This window comes from Spea bombifrons, chromosome 3, assembly GCF_027358695.1.
Source record: "Spea bombifrons isolate aSpeBom1 chromosome 3, aSpeBom1.2.pri, whole genome shotgun sequence".
In the NCBI taxonomy this organism is placed as follows: domain Eukaryota; kingdom Metazoa; phylum Chordata; class Amphibia; order Anura; family Pelobatidae; genus Spea; species Spea bombifrons.
Genome location: NC_071089.1, coordinates 36592774 through 36607621, shown reverse-complemented (window position 1 = coordinate 36607621; position 14848 = coordinate 36592774). Strand labels below are relative to the sequence as shown.

General features: G+C 37.6%; 1 protein-coding gene across 1 annotated transcript in view; it reads right to left on the bottom strand.

Moving 5' to 3' along the window:
* Positions 1–14848, bottom strand: part of WDR27 (WD repeat domain 27) — a 110675-nt gene that overhangs the window by 39936 nt on the left and 55891 nt on the right. Inside the window, exons 22-23 of the mRNA XM_053460261.1 lie at positions 13711–13813; positions 12303–12401 (exon numbers count right to left, since the gene is read on the bottom strand). Coding sequence (XP_053316236.1) covers positions 12303–12401; positions 13711–13813 — 202 coding nt within the window. The remainder of the gene's footprint in view (positions 1–12302; positions 12402–13710; positions 13814–14848) is intronic.

The window sequence follows — 14848 nt, the reverse complement described above, 5'->3', positions numbered from 1 at the left end:
ATATCTTTTGTGCTTTTGGCAATGAAGAAACACCAGCCACCAACAAAACAGGAGTATGCGTATGATCCAGATTGCAAAGTATCTTGCATTCAATGACAACTTCAAGTATATTAAGGTATTCCTGGAAGATGGACAAGGTAGCATTGTCACCAAATGCTTGACAGCAATAAGAAATTATTTTATTCTTACAAACAAAAATACATAGAGAAGTAATAGGGCTAATTCGGGGGGGGGGGAGTCTCAGGAAGATTTTTGCAGTTTTGCTTTAGTTATGAGAAAATCTTTTAAACAGCTTATGTTAAGGACTAGTCAAGCTATTGATGATTGGTTTAGGACAAACAGAATATAGATAAAGGTCCAAAGGAATTTTTATCCATTAATTCTAGACAAAGGAGTAAAAATAATGGAAACTAAATACTTTTCTAAACAGGTTCCACCCCCCTTAAGCTAAATTGATCAAATAGATTCGGTTGGATGTACTGTACATATAGACTGCATAAACAGCCCATAAAAGTGACAGTACACTATAAAAAAATTGGCCAGGAGAAGCAGCACTTTACCCAGAGACTCAGATCCAAAGCGTTCCTAGGTATGCAGATAGGCGGTACATGGTTGGTACCCTTACAAAATTCTGCTGACAACGTACCACACACAAAGCTGGCACTCGAAGGGTAAAGGTCTACTAACAGCACTGCTATACTTGCACACAGTTAAGTAGTCTATACTTCAAAGACTTAAACTTAAGCATATACAACTTTAATGTCTCTCTCTGCAGGTGTTATTTAAAGACAAAAGAAACACATTTAATTCATTGTCAACTTAAAAATACTTCTGTACTGCATAAAATTGTGTTCTTAGATATTGTGGTTGACATTATTCTGAAGCTGGTGATGTATGAGCTTTTCACAGTGCCAGTTAAAACAAAAAACTGTTTTGATAAGCCTCACTGTATTTTCTCTTTGTTTTACTTTTCAGACAGTTAAGTGGTACTCTTTCAATGGTTCATTTGAGTCTAAAGTCTTATCTCAAATACTTTCATGGGACTTTTTTTTTATCACCAAGGGACATCAGTTCAACTGGGGTAAAAGTGTCTACTGCCAACTACATTCACAAAACTACATGAGTTGAACATGGCCACTAATGTTTTAACTAGTGAAGCCTTGTTTTTATATTATACCGCTAACACTATATTATTTGTATAGTTGGACTAGAAATGCTCCCCAAAGGCTATTCATGGAAAACCTTGGAAACCTGTTTAACTGCAAAGAGTCCCCTAAGTTCTCCCTTAACTTTTTTCCATTACTCAGGTTCTATTAGAAGACCACTCTCTTGCACTTCAAATATTTTCCATCCTTGTGGTTTTGTTAAAGATATTCATAAGAAAAAAAGTGCACAATTGTATTTTGTCTAAACGAGTCACTTACTGAAGAGGTATAAGTATGTAGCCAAGACTTTGATGTGAATATTAAAAAAAAAAAATCTGAATTTCTTAATATTTGTTTCCATTGTTCACTTTATTGGTCTCATAGAAGGCTCAAAAATTAATTAAGACATAAAATCTTACAGAAACAAAGAGGATATGGTTAAACAGACAATACCTACATAAAAAGGTGATATAAACTTACCCTTTATACAAATATAAACAGGCACAGGTGGCTTTTTTTAATAAAAAAAATAATTGTGTGTAAATCATGTTGTGATATAATATATATATGTACTGTTTGCGTATTGTATAACACTGTCGAATATGATGGCACTATAGAAACAAAGTAATAATATGTAGAAATAATAATACGTATCTGCTACCACTTGCTATATGTTGATGCAAGCAGTAAGTCACTTGTGATGCAACCCATTTCTATGTAAAAAAAGAAAAATCAGTTCTTTACATAGCAAGTTTACGGTATTATAATGCTTCCTAAAAATACATTTTGATGTTTTATTGATAGTGTTGTTAATATAGAACATTCTTTACTTGATAAAATTATCGAAGGATGGTTCAGGTTTCATCTGTACTAGTAAAGAGAGGTTTCTGAACATCTACAAAAGAGTACCATAAAAAAAAATTCTATTGCAAATGGAAACATTTTAAGATAATCTTAGGCACAAGGTTAAAACATATATCTCACTGAAAACGGTCCACAGGCTATCATTAATAAAGGAAAATGGATTCTGCTACTCAAGTAAGTTTTTATAAGATTACAAATACTTTAATCAAAAAGGGTAAAGAACCAAGCAGAAAGGCGTGATTTTGGATACTACAGACTATAGTGGAAAATGACTACCTTACTACAGACTGATGCTCTTTCTGGACTTTGCTCCATTCTGAATATTTGTTACCTTGCCGGCGGTTCCCGTGCTGCCTCGAGCAGGGGAGCCTAGACGCAGCCCGCACGTTCAGCCCCCTGCTGGTTCCGTTCGCGGGAGACGCGGTGAGCTCAGTCCTGCCTCTAGATGCGCGCCCCCGCGAGGATCAAGGGATCTAGACGGGACGCGCGAATGGCTATCTCATAAATATTCATGCCACGTCTTAAAGGGGTATTTATCTTTTTTTCTCCTCCCCCTAATTTAGGAGGAGCAAGAGGGATATTTAAACCCTCAGTCTGCAAGTATCCCTTACCTGTGATAGTGCCTTTATTGCCTTCACTAGCGTTCCTGAACCTTATTTGCCGTTTTGTTGCCTGAACTCTGCTTGAACCTGACTACCCGTTGTTTGCCGCCTGCCCTTACCTGAACTCAGCTTGTACCTGACTACCCGTTGTTTGCCGCCTGCCCCGACCTTTGCTCGTGACCCCGACTATCCGATTGCCTGCTCCTAGTATCATCTGTTTGTTCTTGCATTGCTCGTCATTGGGCCAAAAAATGATGTTGAGTCCTAGGACAACTGTCCTCAACTGAAGAAGACACCTCTGAGGTTGGCTCTCCAACTTTTTTTTACATTGGCCTTAAATAAAAGAGCCCTTCAGCCCTTCACCTACACTGTCTTCAATGCAGCATATAAAAGGGGTCCTTTTCTATAATATACAATGTCATAAGGGGTTTACTAGGGAAGCAGATCTTTGGTATACGCTGGGGTGCTGGTGAAGGGCTCTTTTATTGCATTTAAAATGAAAGGTCTCCGGAAATCTTTTACTGGGGCAAAATGGGACCAATACTCTACTATACAAACAAAGAGGAATTACACATTATTTAAAAAAACAAAGTGACTATTCTAGTCATTACTAATAAAAATTATTGTGCTATGTAAATGGAAAAAGACAGTAATATATACCATAGACATAGAGGCATCAATATTTAAAACAAAACCCTACAAAATGTAGAGGGAGAATGAGTCCAATTTTAGAAGTGACGGGTTAAACTGAAAAAAAAATACTAAAGGTTTTGATGGTAATATAAAGACATTTTGAACAAATACAGATGTGCTTTGCCTTAACCATATTAAATAAATTCTAACCCTGTAGAAATGTGTAAAAATTGAAAAAGTCTGCCAATCTAAAATAAATCTAAGGTTTTGTAGGAAAGACTGAGCTCTTAATCCTCTGAGGACCGAAAGGTGGAAAACATGGTCATTTACAGATTTTTTTTTCCAGAGGATGGCAAAGTGATAAATCTAGCGGCAAATATTTAATTTCTTCTGCATTTTAAGTACAGTACGCTGGCTGTCTATACAGTCTGCTGAGAAGACAATGCCCTTGCTAGGCTCCACGATAAGTCTCAAGGGAATTATTTCAGCATCACAATTTTAAGAGCATACAATCTCATACCAGTTGCTTCATGTTCTGCACTGATTTGATGCTATGCCTTCAAACAAGGGGTTTTCATATTAGTATGTCGCAGGTGAACTACTTGCTGGAATAAGAGAGATTTTCAAGGAAACACTTATTACACATTGTCTTACAGGGGCATCACTTACATAAGAGAGGGCAAGCAAATATAAACTTCTGGAATTTAAGACATTATGTCAAACGACATGTCAAACCATGTGGTTAAATAAATTATTTTGACATACACGTATTGAGAATATATCTATGATGCTTTCTCTGTAAGTCAGAGGGGACTCTTTATGCATCCTATCTAGACCTAGCTGATGTTGATTCACCCCAGGCAAAACATTGCAAACCAATAAAATAAGCAAAGAAAGGATCTAGGCATAGTGTACGTCGGCTAAGGTCCTTCTTAATCTGGTGGCTATGAGTGGAATTGCAAGTAAAATACCGTATTTGCTCGATTACAAGACGACCTCCTAAAATCTGAATATATAAGACGACACAATAGGAAAAAAGTTTTACCAGTAAATGTTAATTCATGTAAACTATGTGAACAATTTTTTTTAAATAAAAGCTATGATTGAGAAAAATATTTTGTTTTTATTTCCCACTCTGCCCCAGAAATGTCTTATACCCCCTATATGCCGCTGTGCCCCATGATATGCCTTTTAACCCTCTAAATGCCACTGTGCCCCATGATATGCCTTTTGACCCCCTATGTGCCACTCTGCCTCCAGAATTGCCTTATACCCCTATATGCCACTCTGGCATTTAGGGGTTAAAGGGCATATTATGGGGCAGAGTGGCATATAGGGAGGTATAAGGCATTTCAGGAGGCAGAGTGGCGTATAGAGGGTTAAAAGGCACTTCTGGAGGCAGAGTGGCATTAAGGGGGTTAAAAGGCATTTCACAGAGCACTCTGCCTCCAGAAATGCCTTATGCCCCCCATTTAACACTCCCTCCCCCTCCCTCCTCCAAACTTACCGGAGCTTCTGAGTTCCTGGTGTGTAGTCCGGGCAGCGTGTAGAGCTCTACGCGATTCGCGTACACAACTTCCGCTGCAGCCGAGATCACAGGGAACTCTGATCTCTGACAGCCAGGGAAGGTCTGCGCGATGGACACAGACAACCCCCGCTGCTAAACGCACCTCCTCCTGGCTGCAGCGGAAGTTGTGTACGCAAATCGCGTAGAGCTCTACACGCTGTCCGGACTAAGCACCGGGGACTCAGAAGTACCCGTAAGTGGGGGGGATGAGGATCCAGGTCCCCTGCATCGCTGCGGGGGATCTGGATCTTAGTCTCATAGTCAGACCTAGTTGAGGTCTGATTATGAGACGACTCCGGGGTATTTTTCAGAGGATTTGCTCTGGAAAAAAACCTTGTCTTATAATCAAGCAAATACGGTATATAAAGGGGTCCCCTTGTCCATTTAAATACATCTTAAAATGAGATATAGGCAATTTCCGAACTGTCACCTTTTCACTAGTTTTTGCTTTGTCTTATGTAAATAAAAATTAAGAGATTACAACTTTTAGAGGCTGATAACTGAATAGGAAACCAGCAGGTTTAGCATTGTGGATTCCTCTATTCTATGCAACCCATGCTAGGAAGGAATTCTCAAAAGCCTGCCTTCTAATTCTACTTATTTTAGCAAAATAACAAGGTTGTGTTTTATTTGTAAATGATACAGCCAATAAACACAGAATAAAGTAAATACACTGTTGCTTAATTTTAATTTAATGAAACATGATTAAATACTTTTGATGCTGGCAAAGTAAATTTCTTTACCATGTGTGATCCCGGAAAATACGCAAAGCCAATATTGAGGTAAAGCTAAGATTGATTTAAGTAAAATCAAAGCCAAAGTTCTGTACTGACAAAATTTAAACCAGACTTTTCCATATCAATAGAAAGAAATGCTTTGCTTGTGCAAAGATATTCCAGCCAAAAATTAAGTATGCAGCTAAGGACCACTCATGGAAGACACCAATCAATTGGATAAATATTTTTTTAATGCCATAGTAAAGAGTTTTAAATAACTGTTAACACTTTGTTTTCATAATCAGTAAAATCCCAATCCACCCTGCCAGGATTTTCAAAGGCTGCGAATGTGTCCTGTGATAATATGCCATACCTTTCTCTAACCATGAAAATAACTACAATAAAACATAGAAATGAAAACAAATATAGAAGGTTACTTTTATTTTCCTGAAACAATTTCTGATGACAAGTATGGACCAACTGTTCATCTAAACTATGGATAAATGTTTACTTATTTTATGTTTCTGGAAAGTTATGCAAAGCCCACATCAGCATTATTTGTTATGCTTTACAATTTATAAGTAAAATTAGGCTCTAGTACCTTCATGTGAAGGCAAATCCAAATGTACCCTACTCTCATCTCTAAATATAATTATCTTCCTTCCACTAAGACTCTTGTCTTTGATTCAGGATCGCTTTATGCCTATCCCCTGCATGTTTACATTCCCTGTATTAGCTTCTATAACTTATATTGGTAAGCTGTTTCATTGATCTACTACCCATTTCCTTACATTGCATCTAAACCTCTGGCCCTTTTGCTCTAGCATTTTCTTCTTTTGAAATAAACTTCCATCTTGTTCTTTGTTAAAACATTTTATGTATTTAAATGTTGTGGCAAATCTCTTCCCTTCTCTTCTCCAAGCTATACATATTTAGATCCTGGAGCGTTTCCTGACACATGCTATTCTGCAAACAATTCATCGTTTTTGTAGCCCTCCTCTGACCTTTTTCCAAAATGTCAATATCCTTCTGGAGATGTGGTCTTCCGGACTGTACACGATACTCTAGGTGAGGTCTGACCAGAAATCTGTCACTTGGCAGAAGCACCTCCCTCTTCCTGCTACTAATATCCCTAGCTATATAACCCAGTACCATGCTTGTTTTTTTCCGACACTTTATTGTATTATCTGCTCACCTCTAAGCACAAATCATTACTCCCAAGTGACTCCTTTCTGTTCCCACTGACAGAACATTGCCCCAATGCGATATTCTACCTTGGCATTTTTACACCCCAAGTGTGCTATTTTACATTGATCAACATGAAACTGCATCTGCCACATTCTCGAGAAGAGGAATGATCAAAAATACCTAAATCATTGGTAATTTTTCTTGTTCCAGAAGAAATTGCAAAACATTGTATCATCTGCAAAAAGACATACCTTACCTTTAAGAACTTTTGTAATATCTACTGACACCCGTATTTAGTCATGGACAACTGTATGTCAGTTTTTCTAGAGCTACAGTTGAAAAGGCAGTTTAAAATTCTTCATACTCTCATTCAGGGTTGCTTGGTACCCTCAAGTAAAATAGTTTAAACCCCAAATGTTGTTTACAAAGAGACTGTTGATATGTAAGAATTATCATCCCATCCACTGTGCCTGCAGTACCACATGCTTTATTATGTAGTGATATAATATGGTTGAGTGTAATAAATAAACCATAAAGAGTCCATGAGGGATATTATTCATACGTAGTGAACAACTGCATCTTAGATGTTTGTGTTTAGCAGGTGGTATATGTAACTCTTGGTTGACAAGTTTCATCATTACCATTCACAGTAAAGTTTATAAATCTGCCTGATGTTAGGTTAATTGAATGCAGCAATGGTAAAAAAACCAAAAACATTTGTTTCCCAGGTGCACATAAAATACTATTATCCATCCGAGAGGAGGTAATGAAATGAATGTGAGGCCATTCAAATTCAAACAGTTTGGGGATTCAAGGAAGCCAATTGCGGAAATAACTCACATTTTAGTGTTTCACAAGTATCATTAGCATACATTTTTTTTTCTTTGTTGATCAAAAAACTAAAACATATGCTCACATTCTATCGTATTCACAGTGAAATATTAAAATGTGTTAATTTGCTCAGGGCTAGAGCATGTAGGGGTGGGCCTAGCCCCAGACAGCCCTTAGTGGGCAAGAAGTAGGTGGTAAATGGGCATGGCAAAACACCATTCTCTCACCCAGGGAAAGAAGAAGCTGACCCAGGAAACAGGGCTTCAGCCAGAGACACCAGGTAAAACCTTTCATAAAATAGGTTTTGTTGTGTAATCTGTCACTTAAACATATATCTAATAATCAGATGACCCCCAAAAGCATGTACCCAAATTTACAATTGTACAGTATGAAATGTTGCTTTTCATCCATCTGCTCGGCTCTGAATGTCCACATGGGACCTCTCCAAAGTCAGATGGTTGCAGACAGTCTGCTAAATCAGCATTGCAAGTTATGGCTGTGTGAGAGTGCCAGAACCCAAATTAGAAAAACACTGAATACTGGAACTTTACCTCTGTGTGGTTAAGGATTGTCTTGCTGTTTGGTAATGAAAATCATTTCGACTGCATAATTTAATCAAATGTTCATTTGTTCTAAACATTCTTTCAAGTGGAAGGAAAAATGCGTTCCATTGTGAACATCTTGAAAATGTGTTTTCAATCCTAATTTTCTGTGAACAGCAGTTTCTAATATGACTCTTTTTTTGCACATAGAAACTGCAGATTTTGTACGAACTATAGTTTTCTGCCAGCTCATTCAAGTAACATGTGGTTCTATAAGTCAAATCCATACCTGAATCTATATATTTATATACAAGGTGTAAAAAGAAAATTGTAAGGCATAAAAGCGTAAGACAGACACATCAAACTTAAATCGTATTAATGGTTATGTCTGTGACCACAAACCAATAGACTCATGCCTAATGTTCTACTCTGAGTGGAAGCTGTGAGCTCAGTATAACTGATGGGTTGTATAAATGAAGTATTGTTTCAAAAAGTATACAGGAAAAAAATCTGTGTGCCCGTACTGAGGGCTTCCTGCAATGTGCCCAGCCTAAGGGTCTCCAGTCCAGCTACAGATCCGAGTCCCAGGTGCCTGTACCCTATCCGAGTCCAAGGAGCTTGTCCCCTATCCAAGTCTGAGGTGCCTGTTCCTGCTGTGTGCCCTGCCAGAGGGCTTCCAGCTGTGTTCCTGTCCAGGGACTTTCTTATCTGTATATTACTTACAGACTTTATTTCCGCCTGTGTCTTGTTCTGCTATTTAAACCAGTCCTGTTTATATTACCTGAGCAGCCAACACTCATCAATATAGATCTTCCTTATAACCAACCTTGTGTATGTCTCTAGTCTTTTGTCTTTATTTACCTGTCTGTGGCTATGCACGGCGTAGTACAGATGGAGCCTGAGATATCCCCTGCAATTGGGCTGCTAACCGACCTGCTTACGCGAGCCATGACATCGGGGAGCTTAACACATATTGAATGCACCTATTTTGGTATTGTCATCATTGCTGGTGAGTAAGTCAAAATTAATTACTGCTGGAATTAGAATGACAGTTCTCTGGCAAATAAATGTAAGTGGTGAGTAAGGGGCATATTTAGAATTTGTTCGCAATTGAATTAAAAAAGTTTAGGGCGGGACTGCCAAAAGGGGTGTAGAGAGGGGTGTTTGTATGTGTTTTACTTGCAATTCCACATACAGACATCATGGTGTTACAAGGGCTTTAGGAAGATTTTATGAATTGACTGAATCCATTCTTTATTCTCTTAAATGTTAATGTATTTTGAACAGGGCTGGAAACAATGTATTGGGCATGGAGTCTTCCAAATGTGCTTTAGGTTTCTCTATTACTGGGTTAGATGCACAGACAGACCATCAGCAACATTGAGCATATGCCTTATTGCACCTCCTATATACATATGATTTATTTTAATCCCCAGTATGTTCCTGTTTGGGCTCCTGAATGGGATTGCCCCCTGATGCTGAATGTTGCCACCACTCTCCTGAAATTGTTGTTTGTTTGTTTTTAATAACAAAAAAGGGTACAAATCACCCTGTATGAAAGGGGTGAGAAGGAGGGAAAAGCTTTCAAGGAAAATACAAAATAAGGAAATACATCAGTTATAAGCTCTTTCTCCTTATATACCTCCCAAGTGTCCCTCTTAAGGTGGGACAGACTCTCTTTTGGCCCTCTTCTTTCCACTGATGCCCCCCATTTCTATTATCTGAAAATGTTTGGTGGGTATTAATGTTACAATAATGTGTATAGAAACATTGTATTCATAAATGAAACATTGTAAGTAAAATAAATTCTCATCCTAAATGCCTAACTCAGCAACATAAATAACTAGGTCACAAAGACACATAAAAAGTCTCTGAACAAGCACACCTTTAATCACACCAACTAAAGCAAAGATGTCCATCTTTGGCCACTTAAAATTTTGAGATATATAGTGTAACATAAGATTCTGCCTCTCTCTCTGTAGGCTATGTGTGGGCTCCATCTTTAAGTGAATATGTGCTGCTTTGTAACTAAATATCTGTATCTCAGAATATGTGATTGCACATCCTGGAAAGCAGTTATATTAGGAGGAAACAAGCCTCAGGTTCTAATTGTGTAGACATTTTCAGTGCCTTATTTTAATACCCAATATATACAAATCAAGTATACTTATTAAATATCAAAAAGCACAAGTTTAGGTAGTTCTAGTATGATAAGCATAAAAAAGATTTGTCGTATTATCTTTCACTCTGAAGGCTTAATCATATAAGAAAAACAACACAAACTTTCAAGAAGCTTTTTTAGTTGGCATCAACCTAGCAGTGATTGCTTTTGTGTCACACGACAATTAAGCATTCCCAGAACGAAATTATGAATGAGACAAAATCTTTCTTGTTTAGACAATTATTTCTAGGAAGTGCTTGGGAAATGAACAGTACTCAAAATTATATTTCCAATGTTGGATTTAGTTTTAAAAGTGTAAATATCAGCAGAGTTTTAGAGTCATCAACTTTGACAGTCTGTCAGCACCTTAGGACTCCAAACATCACATTGTTGAAAGAATCTTCTAGTCTTAGGGACTGCAGGCAAACTCTTTGTTGACATTGTAGCTGAGAAAGTGCCCATAACAGGACCCGTAAACATCTCAGCATTTTTCTACAGTATGAGCAAATGCTGGAACTGAATAAGGTTTAAAAAATGTATTTGACTGCTACACACATGCTTTTTCATAGCTGCCTGGCATTGTGATTTTGCTTCTATTTTTAAACTGGCACAACTGCAGTTTATTAAAAGAGAAATGTTGTATAAATCCCAGAACAGCCTTAGCTACACAGGAAAAGTTTATGAGGAATGATAATCGGAGCCATTAGTCCATACTTCAAAACCACATGCACATTATCTTGTAATGTAATTAAAGTATGTCAATTGGTCTTAAATGGGATTATAAAAAAAAACTACTCTGGAGCATTAGAGTTCAGCTCTATCCATTCCTCTCAGAAGTTTCCTGCTGGTGATTTCCCACTGCGGACACAGTTAACCCTTGACAACACAGTGTATACTTTTCTGGAACCCACATATTTAGATTCAGATTAAAACTCAACACATCCCAAATTTTGTATGCTCTATATGATGCATGCTAATAGGATTGATCTATGCCTTCAATGATGTTTTTCCATGTGTTCTTTATTTGATCTATACCTGAACTACAGGAGAGAGGAAAAGAGAGGTATGGCACAATAAAGGAGGCGACAAAGGGACTCTGGGGGTGATGACGGGGAAACGACGCAGGTGGTCTGCACAGGGTGCCAGAACACCTTAAGCCAGCCCTGATTACCACTCACACATACCAGGCACATTAATTTGCTATGCGATTAGCACAGTATTGGGCTCCTCCTCTGCACTTGTGGCGTGAGGACGTTTCACCTGGAGTCACACCAGGGTCAGAAGGAGGGAAGACTGCACTGACTGACAGTTTCCTCCTAATCAGCAAAGTCAGTGTGGCAAGTGTGGCAAGTACTTTATAGTCAAATCCTGTGACTGTCTAGTGGGTCCACATTTACAGTGGATTATCAATTGATATTAACTTCCAACCACTCGTTCTATTTTACCTTCAATACATTTTGTGTACCATTCCAGAAGAATTGACCTCTGAGCTCCCAAAGGCATTTGTGTCTCAACAATTGTTCTATTATGGCCCAATATGTTCTATCCATAACCAGCGTAATGGTTTAGACAATAGAAAATAGCATACAACCTTTTTATTGCACCATCCTTTTCAACAATTTTCAGATCGTATCAAAATAATATGAGATAACCACATTAACCCCTTCTACAAAAAACGAAGAATGTACACGAATATTCGCCCGAACCGAACACAGGAACGGGCGATTATTAGTGGAATATGAAGATTCCCCTCCCCCCCCCCACTAAGACGAACACAAAGAGTTGGCTGGCTCCCAAGTCTAGAGGAAACGTGCACAATCCATGTGACTCAATGAGAAACCAAATACATAAGGTTTCAAAATGTTCTACAATTGATTTGCATTATTACTTGACAGAAAAACACATCATTGGTATACCTGTATTTATAATATGTGTCTGAAGTTCAAATTTTTAAATTTGATAACATTGTGAAACATAAAAACATCCACCTCAGTCTCTGTGTAGGTCACGTTTACATTATAGCCATGTGTTTACAGTTACAAGAATTGCATACCTGGGCAGATGATGGATTAAAGGCTACGTTGATGACGGAATCTCTGTGCCCTTGGAGTTTTTGCAAATATGTACTGGAACGCATTTCATAAATATATGCCTAGAAGACAAAATATAGATATATATACTGGTATTTAAAGCTATGGAGAGAAATACACAGCAACATTCAAACGTATGCAAAGAAAATTGTATTGTATAGAAAAACCTATGTAACACAGGGCAAACATTTCAGAATATCTATTAAAACCTGCCATGTCAGAAAGGAAGGACTCCATGGTTAAAGACAAACATTTACATGTCAAAAAAGACAGCCTCATACACTTAATTGGGCAATACATGTTTAAGTGGGTGCATATTATTACTGTATTATTTTTTGGTGCTAGAAACACAACCTATTTTTTTTTAAACACGTAAGTACATTATATACACACTCTTCAAGTGTCTTTCTGCTCATGTGGCATGCGGCCGGTTGAAGCACAGAAGCAGTAGACTGGGTGAATGTGTGGTGCTGACAGGCAGCAGCCAACCAGGCATCTGCCCTTTGTGCCAGATGACCAGCCCAGGCCTGCTTGCTGGCTATGCTGCATTTCTCCCCTCTGTGTCTATATAGGAATGGGAGACAAGTAAGGCTATGATGGAAGTAAAGTGGATGGGACTAGGTGAGAAGTAAACAAAGCTAAATACATACTCCCTCACCGGATGGCTTAAAGGGCAGGTTTGGAGATATACCAGTCTAGTGTATCAAAAGATATGTATTATACATATCTGAGGCCTACAAATGTGTAGGTTACTGGAATCACTGCATATACAGTGCATATACTATAGCATATACTGTAATAGAAATGTTTAATACTAAAGCATGGATATTAATTTACTCCCTTTTTATTTCCTCTGCCCAGACTGTTCAAAAGATCATATCATGAGTTAGTGGTTTTCAAAATGTTTGTACAACACAATAAGCATCAATTCCGAAGCCCCAAGTTGGGATTAGAAGATCTATGTGGTTATAATTATTAGACAAAAATGTATAAACTGTCTAATTTGCAGTCTCAGAGGGGTCTCAAAATGCAACCCTCATAGCCAATTTAAATCCTACAAGTTATAAGATGCATCCGACTTCTAAAATGAATCCTCTCGTGGGTTTATTCACTATATCATAGAAACACATAATTTGACAGCAGCTAATAACCATCTAGTCTGCCCTTTTATCTAGCTTTAAAGACTTAAACCTTAATTTGTCCGTTGTCTAATAGTCGTATATCTATCCTGTGCACGTTTACATTTCTTTACTGTGTTAAACTGTAACCCTACTGATGGGAGGCTATTCCACATATTTACCATCCAGTAAAATATTTAACAAGAAAAACAGTGGCAAATGGCATAGTTATTTTGCCATACAATAAACGTACACATCTATCTTCAGATCCAGATGCAATGAATCTCCCACAGGGACTTATGGCAACTCCACATGGCTGACATCTGTTTATATGACCTTCAAAACGGCGAACACACCTGTTGCAAAAGAAAGAAAGCAGGTTGCAAGTTAATAGAACAGTTAACATTTTTTTTTACAATTGTTATAGTATATTATCTCATATTATTTTGATACGATCTGGAAATTCTTGAAAAGTATGGTGCAATAAAAAGGTTGTATGCTATTTTCTATTGTCTAAACCATTACGCTGGTTTTGGATAGAACATATTGGGCCATAATAGAACAATTGTAGAGACACAAATGTCTTTGGGAGCTCAGAGGTCAATTCTTCTGGAATGGTAGAGTCAAATATATACAAAATGTATTGAAGGTAAAATAGAACAGGTGGTTGGAGGTTAATATCAATTGATAATCCACTGTAAATATGCACCCACTAGACAGTCACAGGTATATTGGATCTAGGTTTAGTGCAAACAGATTACGAGTGTAAAAAGGATATAGTCACAAAAGTAACTGTGGCAAAATCACAACCTATCTCTACTGTGTCTCTGACTGTCTCCTGTTGTATTTTTGTTTGTAGGCCCAATAAAAAGTTTCTAATCCTTCTGGATTGGAAAAAACACTATGGTTTGAGGAAAAAAGAAACAAGATATGTAGATCCGCCTATCTTATGTCTTTACCACTTTCTTTATTTTAGCAACTGCCCCATTTCCAATTTACGACAAAAATGTAACATCATAAATTATTGTTCTTACAATGGAAGGATTTTTTTTAATTCAGAACCTTATCAGAGACAAACAATCCAACATCTACAAAATGAGAAAGAAAACACTAATTTATGATGACATTTATAGGTGCTAAAATGGGATGCAGCCATTGAGGCATGTATAAAATATTTTCTTTCAAAACAATTGATGCAGTGCCATCAAGAGATATCTTGGCTATCTAGCACATGAGATCAGTGAAAACAGTCTTTGTTTTACATAGAGGGGTCCAGAAAAAACAAAACAAACATAAAATCAGAGATCACCCTAGCAACCCAGCAAAGATATCCATCTATCTTGCCTTTAATGATTTTCCATATAGGCAAATAAAATACATATTCTAGTAAT